At 40.1% G+C, this 27,999-nt stretch overlaps 1 protein-coding gene and 1 long non-coding RNA gene across 7 annotated transcripts in view; one reads left to right on the top strand and one right to left on the bottom strand.

Annotated features, from left to right (window-relative positions):
* LOC308596139 overlaps positions 1–27,999 on the top strand; it is a 231,686-nt gene that overhangs the window by 46,806 nt on the left and 156,881 nt on the right. The window lies entirely within an intron of this gene.
* On the bottom strand, positions 984–26,337 carry DCN (decorin; the record flags this gene model as incomplete). The annotated part of the gene is made up of 7 exons (XM_081209449.1): positions 984–2,432; positions 3,998–4,136; positions 5,503–5,596; positions 7,368–7,481; positions 8,142–8,355; positions 17,645–17,757; positions 26,133–26,337. 7 exons carry the CDS (start codon positions 26,335–26,337, stop codon positions 2,238–2,240), a joined length of 1,074 nt encoding a protein of 357 aa, XP_081065575.1. The 3' UTR covers positions 984–2,237.

Below are 27,999 nucleotides of genomic sequence, written 5' to 3'. Positions count from 1 at the left end.
CACATGACCTGGAAAGCTGTCTGTGGACAAACACCAGCTCCCTTGGCATGAAAAGCAAGATGAGCATGCACCCCATAGTCATCTTTGACTGGATGTAACCTTCCAGGGGTCCTTTACCTTTACCTATTGTACTCCAGGTAGGAAGGGAATCTCTCAACCCTCCATTTTTTCAAAATTATCTGAGAAAACCCTTTACCCCCTCAAAGATCTCAACTTTTTGTTGTTCCCACAGAACTACCAGGTGACTGTTCTGCTGTTCTCCCCCACACACCTTAATGCTTTTAAAAAAAAATATAATAATAATCATAGTATTGTGGATTTGAATACTGCACCTAAATTACAACTGCAAACAAAAGCAACCAATTTCCATAATGATGTTAATTATCCTAGTGTAAAAAGTCAAAATTTCATTTGGTATAATAGAAAGAAATTTTGAGGAGTTAAGAGTTTATTTGTTACTTTCTGGAATAGCCTTCTTCATGATATTAGTGGAACAACACTCATTCCCAGCAACTGGTGATCGGAAGCTCGGAGCCCATGAATCTGAAACCAGCATGGCTAGTAGCCATTGATAACCTTCTCTTCCATGTATTTGTCTAATACCCTTTTAAACACACCAAATCTGTGGTAGTAAGATCCATAATTTAAATATATTGTGAAAAAGCACTTCCGTCAAGGCCATATCCAACATTCTCTGACAGAGTTTAAAGGTACACAACAACAGAATCCTACACATAAAGGTGAATTCCTCTTTTCTTCTCCAAATGTGTTTTAGTATCTTATTAATAACTAGAGGTGAACATTTTTTCTTAAGATTTTCTCTTCAGAAAAAATATATTCATATGTATTTGAAAATATATATGTAAAAACAATTAAGATAACCCATGTTAACTTTAACTGTTGCTTTTTATAATAGCTATTAGTTTTCTGAAGCTATTCTGACATTGTTTTGTACAGGAGAAGCTATATAACACACAACAAGGTTTTGGAGTTTGCCAGTACTGTTTAATATAAAAACATACATACATTGAAAATATTGTATTTTAGACAATTAAGAGGTATCCAAACTTTTCTTTGACATGTGGAAAGATATATAGTTAACTTTGAAGACAGTGATCCCAGAAATATACATCCTTATTTTGGTATGCTTGCCACTAACTGAAGCCAGTTATAGAGATGAATGTAGAAGGTTTGGTTTCAGATGACTTTTAAAAGAGAAGACTTCTAAATCTGCTCATCAAGTTCTGGCCAGTTACATATTCTCAGATGTAATTCTAGATACTGCTGAAAAGGAAGTCTGCATATCTCTCTACATTCTATTTTAAAAGGTTGTTGAAACTCAAATGCTGTGAAAAGATGAAAGTGCATTGTTGTATTTAAGAGCAATGAATTAATGTTGTGGGCTTATGCCTGCTTAAATTTACACATGCCTGCAGTTTCACTGCGTACATCCCCTTGAGTGGGTTACTGCAGATGCTCAGATGAATGGAAATCATATGGGTATATTGTTTGGTGGATTATGACACAGAGAAGTGGTAATGAGAGCAAGGAGAAGCAAATTGCTCCTCTACAAGTTAGCTGTTGTAGTCCAGAAATAGCAGCATCCAAGATACAATAACTCATGTATTTTGTGCAGCAGATGTTTCCTAATCTTGCGTAAAATTATATTTAGGATATTTATAAATGAACATTTGAATATATTAAGAGAGTATTTTAACCAAGAATGCTAACAAAAGCAACATTTTAATATTGCTTATGTTATGTAAGCACACTGGTACCTACATTCATTCAGGCTTTATTCCTATGGAGTTTGGTTGAGTCTTCAGTTGACTATTCCTGCCCCACACCAAGAATAATATATATATATATTGGAAGTTTCATTTCCTTTTCCTCCAAGAAATCCCTTTGTGTTGTTGTAAATACCACCATCTATATAATTTCTAATTGTGAAAAGCATGACAAATATTTACCCCAAATCTCATGCACAGTGGAATACTGAAATCTGTTGCGCTCAGCTAATTGATAGAGACCACAGAAATATACCACATGCTGGCAAGGAAGTAAAACATAGTAAATTCAGCAATTTTGTCTTGGAATGATCTATTAGGTTTTTGCTTTTTTTTTTTTTACATACATAATGATATCCACTCTGCAGGTAAGTTTCCAGTATTTGGCTTTAATGTTAGCAAACATTTTAACAGGCAACAGGTATTTCTAGCAGAAATGCATTTGTGCATCTATTTGTAATTTCCAAGTTGTATTACAGATCGTTCATAGATACAGCGGAAGGAGGATGGCTGGATTTCCCAGTACTGCACAGGGTTGCTAAACAGACTCACTCCTGAATAAGAAGCCTTTTTGGTGTTGTATCCAGGAGGACAAAAATCATTGGGACCAACGGCAGCAATTTTATTGTTGTGAAGGTAGACCACCTGGAAAGTAGAAACATTGTAGAAGTGAGACAGGCTATTGTGTTGCAGAAACCTAACATGGGTCATTTATCATCATTTCTTACATCGATTTCCACATACTTAAGCCAAAATCACTTTTTAAAAATCATCCCTTGAGCAATCACTGTAACCAGAGTAGAAGAAACTTGCTCCCACTCATTATTAATACTTCACTCTGCCCACCGGGTAACACACTAAAGTTCCCTGCACATAGCTGTCAACTTTCAGATTTGAAAATAAGGAATCAGCAGCCTCGAAAATAAGGGATCAGCAGCCTCACCTGTCCCGGGGACAGTCTACGGGATATCTAACCATCCGGGATAGCAGTGGGAAGCAGTGGGAAACGGCACTGGAATAAGGGAATTTCCCGCAAAAAAGGGGAAGGTTAACAGCTATGTCCCTGCATTGTGTTGACATCTTCATATATTTGTTGCCATCCTTGTGATACTACAGGAAGACCAGAAGGCAGAAGCTCTTTTGCTCCTCTTATATACATTTCCAAAGCATATATAAGTCCTATGCAGGAGTTATTGTGCTTACACAATTGGGTTGTGAGGGGCATATGTCCCAGCCCCATTCTCCCAACTTTTCCTTTGATTGCACGCACTTAGAAGCTTCTTTGTGTCTGGGAACACTGATAATGCAGATGTTGTTATTGCAGGAAAACTTTTAAGTGTGTTCAACCAAACCTGCTTAAAAACTTTCTTCAGGCCTTCCCACTCAGTTCGGGAATGTTAGCAATGGATCGGTTGGAGATGAGGATATTTGGAAGTGGGGACAGCATCCCCCTGCACCCATGGTTTAAGCACAATTACAATAGCACCAGAGTAGGGCTGTAGACTTGAACAACCCCAATTTATCACTGTTGAGGAATGCTCTCTGTTACACATGTGGAACAGTGAGTGACACTGAGAATAATGTGGCCAATCTCTGCTTGTCTGCTGCAGTCCCTGCTTCCCCCCCCTGGAGCCACTGGATTACAAAAAGACTATTGATATTGTTTTACAACAAATGAAAATAAGATACCTTGTAATGCAGATATTATCACAAGATCAGTAGCTAAGCAAAGTGGGTGGAAAAACATAAATGAAAATGGTTTTTTGTCCACCTGGTAATTAAACTAGTCTTATGTTATCTGTTATTTATTAATTTATATATGCTTTTATTCCTATGATGGAAGTGCAAATAGCAAACATCAGGTTCCTAGGTGGTGTCCCACCCAGGTAGCTAGCAGACGCAGACTATCCTGTGTTAACTTCAGGAAGGTTACTATAACTTTCAGAAAGATTGTTGGATAATGGCATTCAGACCAATTGTTACATCCCTACATGCACCATTACTTCATATAATTAAAAAGGTTCATCAGAATGATATATTACAGCTAAGCATTTATGTATTAGTTAGTGGATGGAGGAAATGCAGTTTACTGCCCTATTAGATTTTCCAACATCTTTATTAGATGTAGGTACTACTGCCAGTCCTATGTTGCCTGTGAGATATACAATAATTAGAAATGTTGTATATCTCAGTCTTATGGTATACTTTACCTGTACATATTTGTGTTCTCCAAGCCCAGGAGGTACTTTGGCAAGCTCATTGTGGTCTAAATGTAATTCTCTCAAATGTGGCACGTTAGCTAGAGAGCCATTATCCAGGCTAGCAATGTTATTGAAACTGAGACCAAGCCTGCAAGAGAAAAATATTGTGCAAGCTGTAGTGAAATAACTGTTCTCATAGATAATTGTTTCTGTAGATTCATCGCACATTAAACACCTTGTAAGCTATTATCTGTATTCTCTAGCCATGCCACAAAAACAGGAAAATAGTGCACAAGTTGCTATACTAAAAAACATGTACTATGGTTACATTTAATTCTATTGCACATGGCAGTTGTAGTCATGTATTGTGCCTACATAGGCTTATTACGAAGCTAATTTCACATCATACAATTATCACTATGTGCACAATATATCAAATTAATAACAAGGTAAAGGTAAAGGGACCCCTGACCGTTAGGTCCAGTTGCGGACGACTCTCGGGTTGCGGTGCTCATTTCGCTTTACTGGCCAAGGGAGCCGGCATACAGCTTCTGGGTCATGTGGCCAGCATGACTAAGCCGCTTCTGGCGAACCAGAGCAGCGCATGGAAATGCCATTTACCTTCCCGCTGGAGCAGTACCTATTTATCTACTTTCACTTTGACGTGCTTTCGAACTGCTAGGTTGACAGGAGCAGGGACTGAGCAACGGGAGCTCACCCCATTACTGGGATTCAAACTGCCGACCTTCTGAGTGGCAAGCCCTAGGCTCAGTGGTATAACCCACAGCGCCACCCACGTCCTTTAGTAACATGTTACTTAGTACCATATTATTTTAAAGTTAGATTTTAGTACCAGATAAGATTGCAATATCTCTATACATATTGCTGCAGCTAGAGATACCTGTATAACAAGAATATGAATAAAATAAAAAAATTCCTTCCAGTAGCACCTTAAAGACCAACTAAGTTAGTTCTTGGTATGAGCTTTCGTGTGCATGCACACTTCTTCAGATACACTGGAATATGAATGCACGCCAAAACAGGTGGGAGGTTGCTTTTTGTAGTGCAGCATAAAAAAATAGACTTATTTGTGGAAATTGGGAGAACCCAGCAATATAGATGTAATTTTTAAGAACTGGTTCTTTACAGCTTTGTTTTTGTGGTCGCATGTATACAACTCCAGGAAATATGTATTCCAGTCTCATATTAGACATTTACTCAACGAAGGTAGGGCAAACTACATTAGTATATGAAAATTGTTCATTTAGTATTTTTTAGCCTACCTTGAAGACTATTAAACACAGAAAGATGAAACAATTTAAAGCTAGAAAACTAGCTAATGTAAAATTCAATACATTTTCAGTAACGGCTTCTTTTCTTGCCAAAGTGCTTGGAATGATCCAACTCTAAACAGCCTGAAACTTGTTAACAGATGCAGTGAGCTGTGGCTGTTGAGGAAGGTTTAGGCTACCAGTTTTGCATAATGCTGGGCATTTTTATAAAATAATAATTACTTAGCCAAATTGGTGAGTCCTTTTAGACTGTCTGCATCAACTTTGTTGATTTTGTTGCCATCAAGGTGAAGTTCTGTCAGAGATGTGGGAAGACCTGCAATAAAAGATGGAGAACATGTGTTGCAAAGACCCGTGAAAGGTAGACTGTATACAAAAACACATTGCACACAAAGCTCCTGTGGGAGTCAGTGGTCACTTCATTTCAGGGGCGTTGAGGCATGTTTGGCCTTTACTATAAAGCGTGTTCTCCTTCATAGAGAGGACGTGTTGCAGTGGGGTCTGACAGGCAACCCCTCTGTTGTTGGGTGGGATAGTATGGCTGACCATCCGCAGTGATTGGGCGGTTGGGTTACTGGGCAAATTTTGCTGTTGCCATTTAGGGGGACAGACTAAAGGTAATAAAATCAAGTCATGCAGCACTGACTGGGCTCTATAGCTGCGTGCATCGTTCACTTATATGGGAAGAAGTAAATGTGCACTTTCTGGTTCATTTAGGGCTGCCATACGTCCAGGATTTCAGAGTGTCCTAGTTTTTACTTTTTGAAATATGGCAACCCTAGGTTCATTATGAAGGAAGAATCTGAATTTGCTCGCTGTCCAAGAAGGTCCTAGCTGCCTTGTTTATCAAGCTTTTTCTTCTCTGTATAGCTACTTTTTAGACTCTCTTTTTTGGTCTTGCTAGAATGTGACAATGTGGTTTTCAGATAGATAGACTGCTAATTAGTTGGAGATTTATAAATGAAAAATAGAGTGGTACAAGATATGGATGGATCACTATCATTATAATATTTTGCAATTGCACGTGTTCCATCCTGTTTCTATGTTTATGTGATTTTTTTTTAAAAGCTACCAATTAATATATGAATATGTATTATTATAAATTATGGTAACACATCTTGTTCAGTTTTTGAGTCAAGAACTGTACTGCAAAAGTTGAAGAGAAAATCTGAAGGATAATTATATTATGATCTGGAGTTCATGAGGAGCAGATCAGGTCAGTTCACACTGGAATTCACACAAAATAAATTCCTTATTTACTCCAATCAGTTCAGCATTGACTCTGTCCCTCTTCATGTCCAGCCTATGCAATGTGCAGAGCAGTGTTTCCCAAACTTGGGTTTCCAGCTGGTTTTGGACTACAATTCCTATCATCCCTGACCACTGGTCTTGCTAGCTAGCGATGATGGGAGTTGTAGTCCAAAAATCAGCTGGTGACCCAAGTTTGGGAAACAGTACTGTTGGTCAGTGGTTCACCCATGCTTGTGATTGTACACATATTCCTAAAATCATTCCTAAATCTTAAAAGCAGAATGTAAATGGGATATAATAAAGGCTGACCATGCAGAATGATGGAATTAATCTCACAAGTTTAAATAAAGCATAAGTATATGCATACTTTATATTACTATTCTCTGCTTCTCTGTGGGAAGGTCCGCCCTCCTAAGTGTGAATGATAAATGCATATTTGATACCACATAGCGTACTTTTCCGTGTATAACGCGGTCCCATGTATAGGACGCTCCCTAATTTTGGGGGCTCCAATTTAAGAAAATGACCCAGAGTTGTGGAGCTTTTTGGGGGGAGAATGGCCCTAAATTGTTGAAATTTTGGGGGGAGGATTGGAGTTGTTGAGCATATACACAGAAAAGTACGATATATACTTTCAATTTAAACTTGAGTGTCTTTTGTTACTGTATTCTAAAAGTAAAGTAATATTCTGCATGTGATGCATTATTTGCATTCAGCAATTTTTTAATATTTTTTACAATTTACACAATTTAAGATAAAAATATAAAATAAAGTTCTTCATAATATTCTGGCAGTGATGCTGTACACAGGCTCAGTTTCCCAAGTAATGTGCTTACCTTTAGGGACAGTTGTTATATTGGTATCTGAAATACGGATGTAAGAGAGTCTCTTCATCCCTTGAAAGCATCCATTTTCTACACCTGAGCTTTTTAATGGATTGGTACCCAGTTCTAAAAATAAACAACATTGACAATTCTTAACCAACAGATTAATACCCATCCCTCCTTAATTCTTCTCTAATTGTGTTAAATTGGCTGCACTGTACTTTGCGAAATAATTCCAGCCTTACTTTTAAAATAAAAATCACATTTAGTGTTGTGATACCTCTGTAAAGGTTCTTTATAAGAAGTGATAACATTCAGCTGGTAAATTCACAGGAGTTTTCTTTTACTTGATTATATTTTCTGGGTGACAATTTCATTCCATAAAAAATTGGAAGCTGGAGATTTTAACAGCCTAGCTGAACACTATGAGACAAATGTTTACTTCAACTCTTCCTTTTGATTTCTCTCAGTTACACCCTCCTTTATAATGCCCAACTGTTACAAGTGAAAAAAGGGGGAAGGTTATTATCTAACACATGGTCTAACACATGAAAAGTACTTTAGCAAACTCAGTATGAACCAAAACACTTGATACGCCCAATTACACTTCTCTTTTTCACATTCAACCACCCACTGTTACATCCCCCCCTTGGAAGTGTTTACATCAATAATAAAATTAAGAAATTTCGTAGTCTGGATTCTGTCAAATTCTACTGACTTTGAATTTTACCATCTTTCATCTGATAAAATCTTATCATGGACTCTATCTGTAAGCAGGATGCATACCTACGACAATCATATTACTTAGTCCATTGAAGACGGCTTTTCTTAGTTTGTTTATTTCATTTTCATGTGCTCGTAGCTCCTGCAAGCTTTTAGGCATGTTTTCTGGAAGTTCCTTCAAATTGTTTTTGGAAAGGTAAAGTCTCTCCAGTTTCTTGAGTGGAGCAAAAGCTCCTGGGCTGATTTTGCTGATTTTGTTGTTAACAAGGATCAATGCCTGTAAAGCAAGAAACAATAAAATAGAACTTAATGCCACACATGGGCATACTGTTAAAGGAAGATACAAGTATCCACTAAAGATACAAACATCCATTAGAATGTTAATTCTCTATGTCCTACAAGTTTGTACAGTCATACCTCAGGTTACAGACGCTTCGAGTTATTTCCGAGTTTCAGAGGTCGCGCATGCGCAGAAGTGCTAAATCGCACTATGCGCAGAAGCGCCAAATCACAACCCGTGTGTGCGTAGACACGCCGTTGCGGGTTGCGAACGCTGTGGGTTGCGAACGTGCATCCCGCACGGATCACATTTGCAACCTGAGCATCCACTGTAATGTGATTTGGCCTTCATGTTTAGGACTGTGACATGGGGAAGGGGGCCTTTAACTCTCCAGCTGTTCAACTGGAACCTAGTGCATACTCTGAAAATATGAGTTTACTGTACTTTGGCTTTGCTCTGAGAAATGACTGCAGTGTCACTGCAAGGAATCGGATGAAGTCACAGTGGTACAAACTAAGTACTGGGGGATGCCCCAGTAGTTCCCTCCAAGTACTGTATCCTCTCCATAGTAGCTGCTGTACAGAAAAGTTATCTGTGCTTAAGAAAATGCATAAGGGATCATGTAAATGCAAGCCTTAATAGCCTCTCCCTCTCAACTCTGGACAGAAGTTGAGGTTGCCTCCAACAAGAACCTTCTTCCATTAATTGAATTAAACCTACATTTACATTTCCTGGGAATCATCATATTTCTCCACAAGGGATGTCTCAGTCACTTGTCTGAGAGTTATGACATCCTTGTCACCATGCAGCAGGAAACATATATTGACTGTAAAGACTCAGTACTTAAATTAATTAACAATTAGTCCCCCTTCTGTCCAGCCCTGTCTTTAGAAAGATCACCCTTTGGGTTAAAGCTAATGCCAATCGATGAGATTTTTTCCTATGTGGGCATCTCTCAGTCCCTACTTAGTTCAGCTTTCTGCACAGGAGATCACTGCCCTGATCCATTTTTTTTTTTTTTGGAAACTTCCAGGAAGCTGCATCATATCACTCTTTTTCAAGACACTCCAACCCTATAGATGATTGTGGGAACTAAACCGCCTCACCTTTAGCTAGATAGCTATCCTTATTTCCTCTCCACAACTTCTTATTTTTCAGCTGTACTTGTTTTTCTGTTTTACATTAGTTAGGACCTTTGCAGGAGGAAGTATCATTACAAAAAGAAACATATTTTATTTTTCTATTTAGGGGAGGGTTTCTCATAAGCCAGGGTGATATCTGCCTAAAGGGAAGCCTAAGGGTTGATTAGATTATCAAGTCTGTCACAGAAGACATAATAATTAATCCAAGTGTGCTTGACCATTGGGAACTTCCATAACGCACATTGACATGCAAGCATCTGTTAGGAATCTTGGTTGTGATTGTGCACATAAAGGCAATAGTGAAAATTAGAAAACCATTTATATCTCCTTTGCTTGCAACAGCTATTTACATCTCATTCATTTATTATTCTCCTGTCTTCCTTATTTCTTCAGTCATGTTCTCTCTGAATTCTCACACTAGTCCAGTTCTAGTCATTGACATTCAAGCTTTCCCCCCTGGTGCATTTAGGCCTCCATCTATATTGTGCCTGGTTTCCATCTATATTCCATGTAAGGTATTCTTTAAGCTCCATCTCTGTAATAGGAACATTTTAAGCTTATGGTTCAGGGAACATGGGTTTGGGTAGACTGTGACTCATAATAACTGACCATCTTTCTATATTTCTTTGCCAGCTATTCAAGCTACAAAGCCATTTTACTTATTACCTGCCATTTTGTGTAAATAAACCTTATAGTCATTGGAACTGGTTTTGTTAGTGTTTACTAATTTTCTGCAAATAAGCAAAGCAATGTTTTGCAGAGTAATCAGGTCCATTGCAATAACCTCTGTGACATAAAATTATTTCCACTGAAACTCCCAGGAGTGATGGTTCTGTGAACATAAATGAGCAGATCTTGTAACACACACACACACACACACACACACACACACACACGTAAACATAAATGTACACGTCCTAATCAGAATTCCCATGATTGTCATAGTTTGCTCAGAATTTGATTTATATAGCTCATACAGGACTAACCAGTTTTTTCATAATGAAACAAAGTACTTTGGTTCTTTAGATTTAAGGCTCAGCACATACATTCTGTGTTGTCACAACTATTCATCTTGCACAAGTTCCGAATTGATGCTATGTCTGAATCACTCAAAAAACCTCAAAATTCAAGCCCCTCAGATTATCACATAAATTTCTTGTGTGTAGAACCAAAAAAAGTGTTCCTTGCTCACAATTTGTGTCTACTTGAACTCAGACTTGGAATATGTTTTAAATATCTGGTCTGTGTCTTAATATCTAAAGTGCCTTTGAAAATGTGAAGAGCAGGCTTCCTCCATCACTGAACAGCTATAGCTTATATACAGTCTTCTCAAATACTTAGGAACAAACTACACATTGCTTTAAATGTAAGGTCATTATTAAGAAGAACCCCGCAGGATCGGGCCAAAACCCCACCTAGTCCAGCATCCTGTTCTCACAGTGGCCAACCGGAGGCCTAGAGAGAGACGGTACCTGAAGCCAACAATATTCTCTTTTTAAAGGTGCAAGGGGTCTGATTATGGAGGGTTTAACTCTCTATGTGCTGTAGTATCAATGCTGTTTGATGAGAGAGAAAAGCTATTGACTTCTCTTCATGCATGCTGTAGACCTGATTCTGACTGGATCCCACCCATAGCTGCTATTAAAAAAATACACTACCAACAGGCCTTAAATAGGACCACACATTCAATGTATTACATTGTTTGCCCCTATGGATCCAGGGCAAATGGCATGGCTTTCATGCAGTCCTTAACCCCAACACTTTTATTTTTAGCAGTTATTGCCCCCTCCTTTGCCATCATACTGTACAGTCAAAACTGCACATCATTGTTAGTCCAGGAAAATATTTTTACTCATGATCCCTTCTCCTCCCTGGTCCCCAAGGAAGTCCATTCCAGATCCCACACCTGCTTCTTTCTAGTTACAAAAGGTAGGCATCTTCCTGAGTAAGCTCCCGGACAGGAACTTTGATTTCACTGTTCTGTTCTCCCTCAGTCTCTGAAAGGAGGCTGGTGGCAGTAGCCATACATCTGTGAGGTGGAGGGGAAGTCGATCTTCTGAAATGAATGGGTAGAACTAGTAGGAGATCAGAAAGTGAGCTTCAAAGAGATATTTTTTAAATGGAGTGCTCTCTTCCACACAAATACACACACACACACACACACACACACACACACACTCCATAGCTAGGTGACCAACCTATTAAATAACTACAGGGAGGTGACAGGGTTAATCTTTCATCTGTTCTCTGTCCCCTTCGTTCTTGACACACCACTACAACCACAATATAATGTAGTATATAAATTGCATTCACTTCATATGCAGCAAGTAAACTGAGGCAGAGATTGATTTGCTCACTGCCACATAGTCACCACAGCCTAAATCACTGGACTACGGTAGCAGTCATCTGGCCCTACTATGTTATGTGAACCTTACTTCTTGTGTACCTGTTTCCTCTTCAGACTCTCATAAAAATATGAGATTAAATATATTTACATTTGGAAAGTGCTTTGAGATGTTTGGAAAGCAATAATTATTCAGGAATAATGTTCCCTTGTTATTTTGATCAGTGGAACACAGCTGTAGAGCATATTTGCTCACTGAATGCATTATCTTACTTGTAAGAATGGAAAAACAGATGGTTCAACTCTCTGTTTTGATTTCTAGCCATTCTAAATCCTTTCATAATTAAACTTATGCCAGCTATCTTTAAAACGTGCAGGAGGAAAAGCTGAACATTTGCAAAGATCAGAAAATATATAAACAGCTGCAGGGAGGGAAAACATGAAGAAAAAGCAAAAAGAGGAGAAACTATTATTTTGAACAGTTCATGTGTTGTATATTTTCTCTCTAGTGTATTTGATTTCCTGTTCATTGTCAGTAAAACAGGAGGTATGTTTTGCAGATGGCTCCACTGTGTATATGATAGATGTGCATGGTTTTAATTTTGTATACTAGCCAGGAGTGGCCAGATCTCTGAGAGGAAGAGGTTACTCAAAGTTCAGCAGTGCTAGCAGAAAGCCTCTCCCAAAAACATTTACTGTTCATTTAGCTGTGGACATATTTTTCTCTCTTCAACTCAGAGCTACAAGGACTACCACTGAGATATAAATGACCAGTCCATTTTAATACGAATCTCTGAACATTGTTGATAATGTTCTATATATGTTTATACACCACCACAAACACAAGCTGCTTAAAAATAACACACACCCTTCCCCTGCATGCAGTAGGAGCTTCAGAGCACTTTTTGTTGCCAGGGGTCAGCAACTAGATTAGGGACTTAGAGAGCTGCAGGGCCACCAGTACAAGGTGAAGGTGGCATCACGTGTTACGATATAGAAGCAATGCGGCCGCGAGCTGCTAGCTGGAAAGCAAAACATAAATGGGAATGTTGGGACTGTTCCGTGGGAAACAGAGGGACAGTCTATTCACAGTGTGAAGCACCGGAATTAGCTCAGAGTGTAATATGAGCTGTACAGGAAGTACAGGAGGAGTCTGTCTCTCGGCTGCTGGAGTTTGAAGAGAGCAGACGTGTTTTCTGTAACGCTGCAAAGACAGAAATAAAGACATGTAAATACGTTTCTGTCTATCTCTTTCCCCTGCCTGGGGGGGCAAGAAAGAGTGGTGTGTTCTTCTCACACTGAGGAAGATCGCCGATCGCGACCTCGCCTGTATCCTGCCGGGAAATGCAGACAGGGAGGTCAACCGGAGATCAAGCCGGGTGCCTGGAGAATGGCCAGTTTCTCCTGATAATGGCTTGAATTCCAACATCAGGCACATTGCTGGGTCAGCCTGGAGCTGATGCAGTGATCGGGCCTAGATCAGAGCCAGCAATGGCGCCAGCTTGGAATCCAACATCCTTTGCCAAATCAGCCCTCCACCCTGAAATGACTCATTTCAGGGCTTTCTGTTGTCTGCCACTGGTGGGGATCCCACTGCTGTCACCCATATGTTCAGTGGGTGGAAAGTGGAGCTACACACCAGTGGACTATTCCTGGCATCATTCAGTATGTAAAGATAGTGAGGGTCAGGCAGAGGGACACCTCTACCTAGTCTAAGCACCCTAGACCCCAAAGCCTGTTTTAAATGGGGTGTGGATTGCTCTTCCAGTCAGCAAGCTAATCTTGTGCCACATACTTAGTTGACTGGTCACTCACCTATCCAAATGGTCCCAAACACCTTTACTTTATTATTACTATTATTTATTGAATTTGTATACCTGCAGGTCTCAGGGCCATTCACAACCCAATAACCCTGACAACACAAAATAAAAACTCCCCAAAATAAAAACAACCCAATAATATCCCCTCCAACTCACACCCTCTCATCACTGCTGAACCTAGTCATTAGGTGGATGAATTGATGATAAATACAACTTTTCCTTCCCTTCCCACTACTTTAAATTAAGGTGACCACTCTGGCAGGAAGGTAAACGGTGTTTCAGTGTGCTGCTCTGGTCATGCTGGCCACATGACCCGGAAGCTGTCTGTGGACAAACGCCGGCTCCCTCAGCTAGTAAAGCGAGATGAGCGCCGCAACCCCAGAGTCGTCCACGACTGGACTTAACGGTTAGGGGTCCCTTTACCTTTTTATGGGAATTCCATACCTTGATTTTTACTATTTCTTAAACAAATTACTAACCATCTTCTAGTGGTTAGTAAAACCACTCAAAAGGAAGTTCACAGAATAAACACGTCAAGCATAATAGGCACCAACCAATAAATACAATAAATTGCATTTTCAGAAGCAAGCTGCAAATAAACCCCACCCTCAAACCCAAAGTGAATGAGTAGAAAAACACCCAGAGCCACTCTTGTCTTTAGCATTACTTCACTTATTTGACAGTGGATTCTGGTGAGAGGTGAACTTACGGCAGAAACACATGTAGCACTTGGGCTGCTAGAATACCAAGTAAATAGTTCCAGATTTAGCTGGCTATCAAACACAAACTCCTCCTATCCTAAGGAGAACATATAGCAAAGAAGCCAGGTGGGAAAACTTGAGAGGAGGGATTTGCCTGGACCAAGGCTGCTAGACATGCTCATGGCAATTACTAAAAATTAAACTGGAATGGGAAAACAGGGATGTAGCCCATATGTTACTGCTAGGCAACCACACAAACATCTAATAATCCTGGGGCACAGTAAAATTCTTCAGCAGTCTGGGTGAGCTCAAAAAGAAAAGAAAGCAGTGACAGTTACAGTTCTGCATGAAGGAATTCTCTTCACACAAATGTTCTTCCAATAGTTTATATGACTAGTCTTGGTGAAATCTCTCTGGGATTTTGTATTTTGCAATTGTAATTGTTTGAGTCATCTTGAGTTCAGTCTTGCATGGAATTTGTGCCAAATCTGTCCAAATGTTAAATTTTTTTAGATCCATTACTTCTTTTTGCATAATTAATTCATTTATAATGTTTTTGGAGGCCTCCCCCCCCTTTCCATCAAGCTGTGTTGCTGGTGGCAGTGGCCTTTTAGTCACAATATTGAGTCCCTGGAAGGAAACAGAACTATATGATTCCCTAAAGATGTTACTGTTACCTAAGGCCAGCACAACATTTCAAAAAATATTGCCAATTCATCATTTCTCAGTTAGCTGCTAAGCTACAGGTAAAGCAACCAGTCAAGTGCCTGCCCTCATCTCACTCCATATGCTTCTCCCTGACTGTCCAGTGCATGCCGACTCCTGTGGCTCAATCCAACATATGATTAACTTGGAAATTAATCCTGCTCAGTACAACTGTGTCCCTAACTCCCAATAAGAGTGCATAGTTGGTTGTAACTCTGGAAACCAGGGCGATGAGGAAGAGAAGTCAGCAGTCTAAACAATAAGAAACACTCAGTCTGAACAGTCAAAACATACTGAATTGAGGGGTTATTCTGCTCTGAATCTAGCTCAAAAGCAGCCACAAATATACTAACCAGTTTTAATATAATGGATAGTACATTTTTAATCATGTTTGCTGGGTTTTCCTATGCTGAGGATGGAGAAGTAAAGCCACAGGATTTCTTGCTAGTCTTACCATATGCCTTGATCCCTTCTGCCTTCCAAGCAGACCTTCAGACAAAGGTCTGTCCCAAGCACTATGAGCCACAATCAGCCCACCTCAAAGCGTAAAGGCCTTTGTACATGCTGTGGCCTGCTGCAGGTGTCCTCTATTTTGTTTCTGCTCTTCATGTGCCTCTTCCTATGAAGAATGCAGCCTCCACAGATGCCACTGCTGCTCCTGGGCATCAGTGTTCAGTACTAACACAGTGTTTGAATGTAGCACCTCTACAAAGGCTTGTAGGCATAAGGGTTCCTATAGGCTCACCTCAACCCAGATCCATCAGGCAGTATCAGTAGAGACTTCATCTATTCTGTGTAGGCAACAGCCTCTGTAGAAATCAACAGGTGCCAATCACTAGCACCTTGCGTCCTTTGTGCAGCCATGTAAACCAGGTTCTCTCTTCATCCTTCTATATCCACAGACAGCAATTCACATACTATCCAAAATGATTCCACAGAACTCCTTAGGGGTTCACTCATTTTTAATCCTTTCATACAAATCCCCATTTGGTATAGATTTTGATGTGTTTCCAAATATCTCTAAATTGAGATATTCAGCTCAGTTTTAAATTATTGCACAGCTGATGGGTATAATTTGTCCACACTCTTACCATCTGTCCTGTGGATGACAACTTTGTCCAAACTATGGGGACAACTGAAATATTAAAACAGGCCTGCTATGGGCAGTACTGCATGTTGATTTTGTTGTAAGAAACTCATTAAGTCTGGAAGTAAGATATGCATGTACATGTGTCTGGGAAACATAGAACAACCTTATTTCTCAGGCGCATGCATTGCATATACAGTTATTTCACACTGGTGTTTCCTGCAGCAGTTCTAATAGGTACCATTAGATGTTTTCAATGGTAGTTGAGGAACCAGGAAAATAACCAAACTTCTGCTGTGTATTCAGATATATTGGTGTTGTTTTTCATTTGGGCACTCCTAGCCACTGAGGGACGCGGGTGGCGCTGTGGGTAAAACCTCAGTGCCTAGGACTTGCTGATCGTAAGGTCGGCGGTTCGAATCCCCACAGCGGGGTGAGCTTCCGTCATTTGGTCCCAGCTCCTGCCCACCTAGCAGTTCGAAAGCACCCCTAAGTGCAAGTAGATAAATAGGTACCGCTTTATAGCGGGAAGGTAAACGGCGTTTCCGTGTGCAGCTGGCTCACCAGTGCAGCCTCGTTACGCTGGCCACGTGACCCGGAAGTGTCTTCGGACGGTGCCGGCTCCCAGCCTCTTGAGTGAGATGAGCGCACAACCCTAGAGTCGGTCACGACTGGCCCGTACGGGCAGGGGTACCTTTACGCTTAGCCACTGAGGCCACCTGAGCACTCCAGTGACCGTGTAGAAACCAGGACCTGCCAACCCAATCCTTCCAGGGCAGTATAATCCCATCCAGGGCAGGCTATCACTCCACATCCTACTACTAAATCGATTTCAGAAACAATTGCATCCACCCATTGCTAAGATCTCAGAAAGGAAGGTTGTCTCTTGCAAATACCTGTTGTTTGCTGTCTGATGTTGCGAGAGAGATATCCTTTAAGTTTAGAACATCTAAATTTCTTGTTAGGCTTTACAGGGGAGATGGGGGACGGGAAATGATATATCCACTAGGGGTCAGTGAGTAGAAATGTAAACCATTATTAGTAGCAGTATTCTTGTTGTTGTGAAGCACAATTCCCCTATCCCTCTGATATGCTCCAGAAGGATACTCTGGCCACCAATAGGAAAAAGCACTGAGAGGAGAAAGAGCAGGATCACATCCACCCATCTCTCTTCTGATAAATGTCATGAACCAGGGTAGCCAAGGCAGTTTCAGGGCCATGACCAGACCTGAAGCCATTGTAATGAATGCACCTAGCTTATTCCTGCTCATTAATGTCAATAGATCTACTCTGAGTAATACTAAATTGACTATAACCCACAATTACAGTAGCAATAGTGGCTTAGTACATAACCTTTATATGTTTATATGCAAAATATTTCTATAGTACCAACAGCAAGGTAGATATTATTCCAGGTCAGTCTCTGAACCTACTGGAACTGATCAAACATGTGACTAACATGTAATGTGTATTTCACTGCAACTTACATGAAGATCCTTCAAGTTCTTGAAATCTCCATCTTTTATTTCAGTAATTTTATTGTTCTGTAGGTCCAGTAGAGTCGTATCTGGAGGGAGATCCTTTGGAACTTGATCCAGACCTGTAATGGGATTTTAAAAATAGCAATTAATAAGAACAAGATAAAAGTCCTTGTCAGGGAACTGCCATCGGAGGGACAGGTGGTGGAAGGGCTCACGGAGGTTGGGAGAGACCCAGCAGCGGAAGCAGGAACCAGCAGGGGGAGAGGTGGGTCTCTGAGGGAAAGCGAGCAAGAGGGAGGGCTCAGGGACACGTCCAGCGAGAACAGTGGGGAGGTTTCTGGACCTCCCATAGGGAGACCCACTCCTCGCCGGAAACTGTCATGCCGTGAGTCCAGAAGACGTGTTTCCGTTAAGGAGCTTTTATGTTGGAAGTGATTCCGAAAGCAGCCACTGTCGGAATCTGCTAGTGACTAGAGGAGCCATGTCTGAGGGGCTCCGTCACAGACAGAGGTTTGTGGACTTGAACAAACTCTGAGGGGCTACGATTTTACGCACAAGCAGCTCATCATCCCATCACAGTCCTGCTGGATCATACCAAAGGTCCAGGTAGACCAACATCCTGTTCTTATAGTGGCCAACTAGATGCTTACAGTAAGCCCACAAGTAGGATCTGAATGCAACAGTCCATACTTGTGATTCCTAGTAACTCGTATTCAGAGGCATATGGTCTCCAACAGTGGAGGGAGAATATAGCCATTATGACTAGTAGCCACTTATAAGGTTAAATGGTTAACCCTGAATGGTTAAGTCCAGTCAAAGATGACTATGGGATGTGATGCTCATCTCGCTTTCCGGCCGAGGGATCCTCTTTGAATTTATCTCTTCTTCTTTTAAAGCTATCCAAGCTGGTCACCATCACAACATACAAAAGCACAAAGATGTGTTAAAGAGGGTCAATAGTTACTTATATCTTCATTATTGAAGCAGAGCAACTGATTTCAAGCTTTCACTACCTAAAAATTGAAAAGATTGATAACAACTGCTACTCTGAAATGGACAAGTGGTTCATCTACCTCAGCATTCTGTCTTTGATAATAGCCAGTTCCCTCAATGAGGGTTAAGACCAGTGTTTCCCAAACTTGGGTCTCCAGCTGTTTTTGGACTACAGCTCTCATCATCCCTAGCTGGCAGGACCAGTGGTCATGGATGATGGGAATTGTAGTTAAAAAGACAGCCGGAGACCCAAGAATGGGAAACATTTGTTTAGATGAAAGACAGACAGATCTCTCTCAAGTTTATTGCACTATTCTCTTATTAGGGATGCCGGTGGCGCTGTGGATTAAACCACAGAGCCTAGGACTTGCCGATTGGAAGGTCGGCGGTTCACATCCCCGTGACGGGGTGAGCTCCCTTTGCTCGGTCCCTGCTCCTATCAACCTAGCAAAAGTGCAAAGTAGCAAGTAGATAAATAGGTACCGCTCCAGCGGGAAGGTAAACGGCGTTTCCTTGTGCTGCTCTGGTTCGCCAGAAGCGGCTTAGTCATGCTGGCCACATGACCCGGAAGCTGTACGCCGGCTCCCTCGGCCAATAAAGCGAGATGGCGCCGCAACCCCAGAGTTGGTCATGACTGGATCTAATGGTCAGGGGTGCCTTTACCATTATTCTCTTATTCTGGGGAAGTCACACAATGAAATGTAAAAATATCATAAACATCCAGTTTGCTACCTTGTATCTTCAACTGTTCACAGTAGTCTGGTCCTATAACAATTCATCTGTAGTTCTTTTCTCACTTTGGTCCTTAGCCAAGGCATCATTGATCATCAGTGCCATAGGAGTTATTCCTATCGTTTATTCCAGGGTGCCCTCCAGAAGTTGTTGGGCTATAACTTCTGTCAGCCCTAGCAAGCACGGCTCATAATCAGAGCTACCTCTTACTTATTCTATTGAATTTTGAATGAAACCAGTCCTACTGATACCCCCACCCCCGCCATCCATTGAAGTAAAATAGCTTCCCTTTTCCCACCAATTCAAACAAGCAGTTTCTTCATACAATGTCAAGTCAAGCTTTAAGTTCACTGCTTCAAATTCCAAGTCCTCCATGTTCTAATTATGGTCAGTTAAATCCTAAACTCTAATTCTGGATGACAGTCAGGGACCCGGTCTTGGAAACTTTCCAAATACCATGTTCTGCTGACTTCAGCAAATATGAAGTGCTTGAAGAAAGGCCATGTTTGGATTCAGTTCCTTGTCATACATCTAAAAAGAATAAATTGTATGTAATCAACGTAGTCAGACCAAAAACATGCCTCATTTGATTTGTATCCTTCCACTAAAGTACAGAGCTGATCACTGATTGTAATGAGTAAAACATCAGAATATAATTAAAGATGTTTAGCATTATTTTTACATTCAGGCTTTTCCACATATCAGTGCTCTCATATTTATCCTCATCTAAAATGTCCAGGCTATTAGATTTATAAAAACTAAGACAATTTTAAATGACTCCACTGCCATTTCTTTTTTTGAAACAGAAACTATATACAGAGCGTTGTTTTTACAAACAGATTCATTTCTGTTCTGTGAATGCCCGAAGAACATCAGTCAGTTTAAATTAAAAACACTTGTGATACCATTTCATATATGTGGCTTAGGTGAAGGAAGAAAATTAAAATTATTTCATATTACCAGTGGCGTAGCGTGGGGGGCGCAGGGGGGCTCGGCCACACCGGGCGCAACATCTGGGGGTTAGGGTTAGGGTGCGCAAATTACTTGCCTTGCCCCGGGTGCTGACAACCCACGCTACGCCACTGCATATTACATAGCCCTATCTAAATTAAATAACACTGTCACCCACATTTGCTTTTCTAACCAAAATATCTTGTAAGTATGCATATTCATTCTGTCTGTCCTGTTAGTATAGAAAGTTTTCACAGAAAGAAAGAATTGCTCAGTACTGCGATATGTGCCCATTTTTGACACTAGCCCTGAAATTCATAGTCATGACTAACTTGGGTCAATTAATTTAAATGGCTACACAGTTTTTAAAACGCAGAGGCCCAGAATAATATTTCAAAGGCCTGGATGAAAAGAAAGGTATTCACTTGGCACCAAAACTGAAAGGTGCCTCTGAATGGATCTTAAGGTTCAAGTAGGTACATATGGGAAAGTAAGCAGAAAGACAGGGTAGTGAGGAGTCTGGGCAATTTATATAAAATCCACAATTTATTTCAAACAAAGCTAACACTAGAAAATATAATAGAAGTACAAGCTGAAACTTTTGAAGGTAAGACTAGATTGATTGATTTATGAATAAAACCAGAGGTAGAACCTTAGCCTTATCTTGATTCATCGCTCTCTTTTTAAGTTCTCATATTCAGTCTATTGCCAAGTTATGTTACCCTACCCCCCTTACATTATTGCAAACCTATGGTCATTTCTCTCTGCTCACTAGTGAAAAGTATGGTTTGTGCTCAGGTTTTCTCATGCCTTGAATACTGCAGCCTTCTTATCTCTGAATGCCATATGTCAGCCCTATTTCTATCCATAAGTTTATGAATAAAATAATTTATTTATTTTAACCAAGAAATCTTACTGGCTTACTGTTGGTTTATAAGTTAAATAGAACTTCAAAGTCCAATTTGCATGAATTCTGAAGCTTGCAAAGGTTGACTCATAATAGCTTGCTGTTATAGATTCCTTGTTGCAGGAGCTGATAGAATTGCCTAATGTGTTTATATAAACCCATACTTTTGGATTTACTTATTGTGATTAGGTTTAAGAGAAGACTTATTGCCACTACAAGTTTGCATAAAATTTGCATTTTCTTACAGAACTTGTTGCAAGCACAACTTGAATAAGCTTGAATTATTTCATCCATCTGGACTCTTAGCAAATCAAAACATACGAAACTGATCTAGCAACAGGAAGCCATATGGCAGTGATTGATTTTCTTGAAGATTTCTCCATTCATTGCTCATACATGACTCAGCCTGGGCCACCGGGCCTATAAATTGCCTTTGTCATTTATATATATTCTGGAATGACTAACCCTTAAAATGTGTTCCAAATAATAAGACCTTTTGATCCTAGTATTTCATAACACCATTTCCACAGCTGAAGTTATCAGAAATATTGTGTAGCAGTATATACAATTATGGTAGCAATTGTAAATTTCCATTACTCAGAGTACTTGTCCTCTCCCCTGACATGAAACTGCATGCACAGGAATAACCCCTTATATCTCATATCTCTGTTTTAGACTGAGCCAAGCATCCAGGTAGCACAAATTTCCTACAGGCTGGTGCTACTTTCCAAGTTGGGAGGATGGAGGCATGTGCCTGAACCTTGGCTGCAACATTAGTTCCTCCCTGTGTGTAAATGGCTGGAGTCTTTCCAGGAGACCCCATATGACAGTTACCTCCATTTATCTTTCCATCAAGTTGCTTCTGTGCAAAAAATGGTACAATTCCTGTGCCCTCTATTTCACATGAGGCATGAAGTCTTGATTGCCAACAACTTGCCACCACATGTGCATGTTGCAAAATGTGTTAGTGGTTCATGACGAACACCACATGGGATTCATGTGGTTCACTACACTGAAGTGATGCCATGTATTAAATTTCTGTTTGAGCGTTTGGACATTCTTTCAAAAGCCTAGTATGCCTGTGGTTTGTTCCTCAACAACCCTAATTGCTATGTGATACAATTCATTCATTTTTTTGTTATTTTATTATTTTATTTTATTTTATTTTTTGTTTGGGAAGGAATGGCAGACTGGTAGAGATGGGAAGGTGTGCTTCCCCTGTTCGTTCCCCCCATATAGTGTTCTTGGAAAAAACTTTTAAGCAAGCCATTGGCATATTGATTGCAAAACCCTAACAAAGCAAAAAGCTCATATGACTCTTCCTATGTGATGTGTATAACAGCAAATGGGTAGAATGTATGCCTCAGGTCAACTCTTCAGCAATGTATGCTTGATTGCTAAATGTGCTGGAGAGTTTTAAAAGAAAGTATTCAGAGAAGTTCCTTTACATGCACAACACATGCACAAAGTATATTTTCAAATTTATTTGACTCTTCATCAGTTTTTCAAGTGCTGGCCAAATCAAAACAACAGTGAAACTCTTTCTTCTGCTGCTAAAAAACAGACTTTTGTGAAAGATCCTCAGTATTTTCATTTGTGCAGCATCATCCTGCTTTTTGTGTGGAGGTGGGCGTGGTTTGGGAAACATCTGTTCTGCACCTCTGACCAATGTGAGCTGTCGGTTTGCAGACTCAGACCGAAGGATATAAATGACAGAGAGATGATGGTACTGAGTCCACTTTAAATACAAATACAAAAAAGCTACAAAAACTTGCACTATCCAATAATAGTGACATGTGACCAAACATGCAGACAATCAGTTACAAATTTGCTCTTAAAACTATTGGAGCAAACAGCAACTGTACCACTATATATGATAAGTGTGAGAAGATGTTTTGATTAAGCCACAATCTTCCAGTGCAGAGATTTTGACTCCATATATGCTAACAAAGGATGTACTTAATGCACATATTTTTATTACTGAATTCAGGGATGGGAAACTGTGGTCCTTCAGATGTTGCTGGACTCCAGTTCCCATCAGCTCAAGTCAGCCTTACCAGTGGTCAGGGAGCATAGGAGTTGGAATCCAGCAACATCTGCCCCCTGAGTCTTAAGAGACTGGAATGTTGTTTGCAATAACATTCAGTAATGCATGGGTGGAGAGAAGAGAATCAATCAGGAAAAGTAATTATCCACCCAAATTGCTGGGCATTTAAGTAGATATTTAAACAGGCTCTCAACTCAGCTAAGCAAACCATCCAAGAATATTTTCATATTTGATCATTCAGTCCAGAGGGAATTTTAGCATAAATAGTATGTTGTAAAAAGCTTGTTGATGGGATATAGTAATGTTATCTTGTTCCACCCTTGCACACTAGGGAGGATGAAGTCTGGATAACAGTCAACTTGAATTCTTACAGCATAACAGAATTAATTCAGCCAGCATTCTGAGGCTCCAACAGCTAGAGCAAAGCAATAGTTTGTCTGGTGTGAAAAGCTATAGAAAATGAAGTCCCTATTCGGACACGTTACTACCGTAATTTAGAATCTAGCAACAATTTGGGATGTGAGTGAGATACGCCATACATATATGAAGTATATTCATGAAATGGACTGTGATTAAAACCCTCAAAATGGCACCATTTATCAGTGGACATAGCTCAGTCTGAACTATTTCCATCATTAATGGGTTGGTTTTGAGATTTACGAACAATGTCAAAAATGTTTGTTTCATTAAACTTGTTTTGGACATACACAATCAGTCCGTAGTAATGGATATTCTTTACCTGTAAGTCAAGGAAATTAAATTTTGATTTTACTGGCCTACTGAAAGCTAGAAATGACAATATTTGTCATTTTGTTGAGAACTGTATGATTCAAGTTGTGATTAGCCAGTCATCTCTTGCTAAACAGATTTCTAATGGCACAGGATTGATGGGGAATGTTTTTCTAAATGGGAGCTAATATTTGGGAGATCTCAGCTTTGAGAAGGTGACCTCTCCTCCAGCTGAGGGGAAGTGGTTGTTGAATGGTTATATGTGTGTCATAATAGAAGCAGTTTCTAACTGGAGCACAGAATTGGAGCCTAACCAGACATTACTTTAATAGCATAATTAGCAACCATATTTTTTAAATTGATAGTTGTGAAAGTGGGGTGATTTTTCATAAGGGTTACGGAAATTAGGGGAGGCCAGTTTTAAACTTCCGTCCTCAGCTGCAATCCTAATGAAAATCACACAGCTTAATATTTAAATAACAACAACAACCAAGCATAGTTGGCAATCACTATGCTATTAAAGTAATATCTTGTTTGCCCCTTTATTGAAGGCTAAAAATATCTTGGGTTCTGTGTAACTCTGGGAATCATATGTTGGCAGCAGCTTTGCTCTTTGCCTCTCCCAACCAGCCAAATATTACAAAAAGCATCATAAATATATCTCTTCCAAAAAACCCAACAACATCCAGTAGCTTCATAGCATCAAGGCCGTCAGCAGATCTCTTCAGAAGAATGTGAAGGACTATGCAGATGGAATAAGTTTGGTGTTCATTGACTCCTTTTGAGTTCTGGTTTCAATTTAGAAGACAACTGATCAAAACAGAAATCTGTCCTGTTCCAGTAATTGTCTCAGAATTGTGTTTCTCTCATATAAATAAATGGTAGCTGTTCATTGCTGCAGTACACATCCCCTCCATTATTTATGACAATGTCATTGACATCTCCACTTACAGTACTTAAAACTGCGCTGAATTTTTAACAGGCCCGACTGAAAATTCAAAGCATACCCAAAGCTCTAGTTCAGGCACAATGTTGCTTATTTAGAAGATACAGGTTGACTATATAATTGTAGAGGCATGCATTTTCATATAAGGAAGTGATAGGATAATTAACTTCCTAGAAAGAATTCACCAAAAACCCCAGACAGAGAAATAAAATTGTCAACTCAACAGGAAAAACAGTCATCATAGAAACTTAAAAAAAGAAACAAAAAAACTTTTGCTCTTTTGATCCTTAACTTTTCCACAATTTCTAAGTTTTATGGGGTTTTGTTTCCTTTACTTGGGATCTACTTCCTTGCCTAGATGTTTGACCTTACCCCATTGCTTTGCTTCCTCTTCATGTCTGGAAAGCATCCAGTACACAAACATGTATATTTGTATTTGTCAATGAAGACTAAAATAGTTATATTTTAATCAAACTAGAATAATTAAAAGCATTACTGAAAGTCCCAAATTAAAGCCAATGTAGAAAATGTTAGAGTCCACATGCTCATATTTCCAAGTTAAAACTTGTAACAACCAGTTTTATGTGGCCCGTGTAACCTATTGATTAGGAAATAGAGCGAATCATAATTTCCTCAAGAAATTATGAGTAGCAGAGTTTGGTACTCAGAATTTAGATTTACCTGGATTTGTAATATAGGTCTGTGTCACCCAACCATATTTAAAAAAAGGTAAAGGGACCCCTGACCATTAGGTCCAGTCGCGGACGACTCTGGGGTTGTGGCTCTCATCTTGCTTTACTGGTCGAGGGAGCCGGCATACAGCTTCCGGGCTTATTATGATAGAACATTGACAAACTGGCATTTCCCTAAAGAGAAATGCCTGTGGTCTTGAATGAAAGGCAGCGTAAAATGGACAGAAAGCAAATGACTACCACTGTTTCTTTCATGGTCTACCACCACAAAGACCCTGTTTTTCAGCTGACCTTTTCTCAGCTGAACTCTCTCTCCTTATTTTCCTTGTTGTTTTCGACAAGACTATCATACAGATACTATCACAACAATGGCAAAATTATAGTGTGACAGGAGAACTCAGTAACTATGTTGGTGTTGATACCCAAAAATAGCTTAAGTTGTCATTGTGAGCCAGCATAAACAAACATTTTATGAAGCAATATTTCATTTTGCTCACCTAAATCAGAGCACTGCACAACTCGAAGGTGGCACTGGCAGCGGAATGGACATACTGGGCCTTGCAGTGGAGGATAAGTATCTGGAGTATCTGTAGTTCCAGAACCTGCTTCATCTTCAAGCATAAAATCAAACAAGCCTTTTTGGTGGAATGGCTTAGCCAAGCAAAGTGGCAGGAGTAGAAGGAAGAAAACGGCTACCTTCATGGTTTAGTTCATCTATTCAAGGTGGCAGCTGTGAATGTAGAAGTCAAAAAAGAAGAAGCAAAGATTTGTAAATTAGTGGCATTGTGTTCATACTCATATCTTTCACATAATTATAATCGAAACAGTTTTTGGTGGAGTTGTGCTGAAGTGTGTAAATGCAATGGTAAAGGTAAAGGGACCCTGGACCATTAGGTCCAGTCGTGACCGACTCTGGGGTTGCGGCGCTCATCTCGCTTTATTGGCCGAGGGAGCCGGCGTACAGCTTCTGGGTCATGTGGCCAGCATGACTAAGCCGCTTCTGGCAAACCAGAGCAGGAGCAGGGACTGAGCAATGGGAGCTCACCCCGTCGCCGGAATTCGAACCGCCAACCTTCTGATCAGCAAGTCCTAGGCTCTGTGGTTTAACCCACAGCGCCACCCACGTCCCGATAAAGCATTACCCAGATATAATTTATGTAGAAAACCAATAAGTATTTATAAAACAGAGATTCACAGAGGAACACAGAGTCAGTTCTGTGCACAACTGCCTGGATAGTTTGATTTGACTTGTATTTATTAGTAACAAACAGTTGTGTTAGGATTCTTCACAAAAATTAAGGGAAGAATTATTTGCCAGTTCATAGTCAAGATAGCAAATGGACTGAATTGTTTTTTTCCCATTGTCACGGTTAGCCTGAGGCTGTGAAACTTATGATAGTATTGGGAAGGGAGGGATAATATTCTGTTGTTGATTATTTTTTTTAAGCCCAAAACTTGCCAGGCTGGCAATATCATGTGAAAGGAACCTTTAGTTGCTTAAAGTAAATCCTGTAAAGCATTTTAAGGGAAAAGGTTGAATTTCAAGTTTGTTATTTTTGGCTTTCTTGTCTGTATATCAAAATATAGTCCAATTTTAAACCATCTGCCATAGTACTACAGGTGCCCCTAAAACTGATAAAAAAATGACAGCCAGGCACCTTACATCTAATTTTGACATTCAGCTGGATGGCCTTTACCTGAAGTTTCAGGTATCTCAAGGGGGGTGGTACAGGAAGAGGCAGGGCAGGACCTTGAAGCTCCTCTGCTGTTGTTTCTTGACTCAGATGCAATAACAGAAAGGATTGGGCTATCTCTGCTGTTTCGTAGCTGTGTGCAATTCCCCCCCCCCCAAGTTTTGTTTTTCTATAGTACATTTTTAAACTCAACAACATAGCCTCACAGATGTATGCTGCTTATTGTCAGCACCCTTAGGGCTAATTCATGTTACGATGACCACTCATACCATTGTGGCTCAAATGCTGTTTCCTCATATCTGGATCCCATCCTATACCAGTAACATCTGTCAAAAGAAACCACACAGGATGAACTGATGACACAGTTATTTCCCACACTAGCACTGCCAGAGTGGCATTGGTATGGAAAGAAACCATGTCATCTACTTGCTTGCTGTTTATAATTATTGCTTACACCATAAAACCCTGCTGTAGGGAAACAGCCCCCAGCCTGCATTGTCAATATAGAAAATCAGCCCAGTAAGGGAGGGTTGCAACTCATCCTGTATAATACAGGATTGCCCCATGTTTTAATGCACAATTTAACATCCTGTGTTGATTCAATACAGGACATCGTTTGTCCTGTATTTCCTGCATGTCTGTCCTGCTCTCTTGTTCTTGCTCTTTCTTG

Source organism: Podarcis bocagei (assembly GCF_964188305.1).
Source record: "Podarcis bocagei genome assembly, chromosome: 10".
NCBI lineage: Eukaryota > Metazoa > Chordata > Lepidosauria > Squamata > Lacertidae > Podarcis > Podarcis bocagei.
This window is presented reverse-complemented; position numbering and strand designations above follow the sequence as displayed.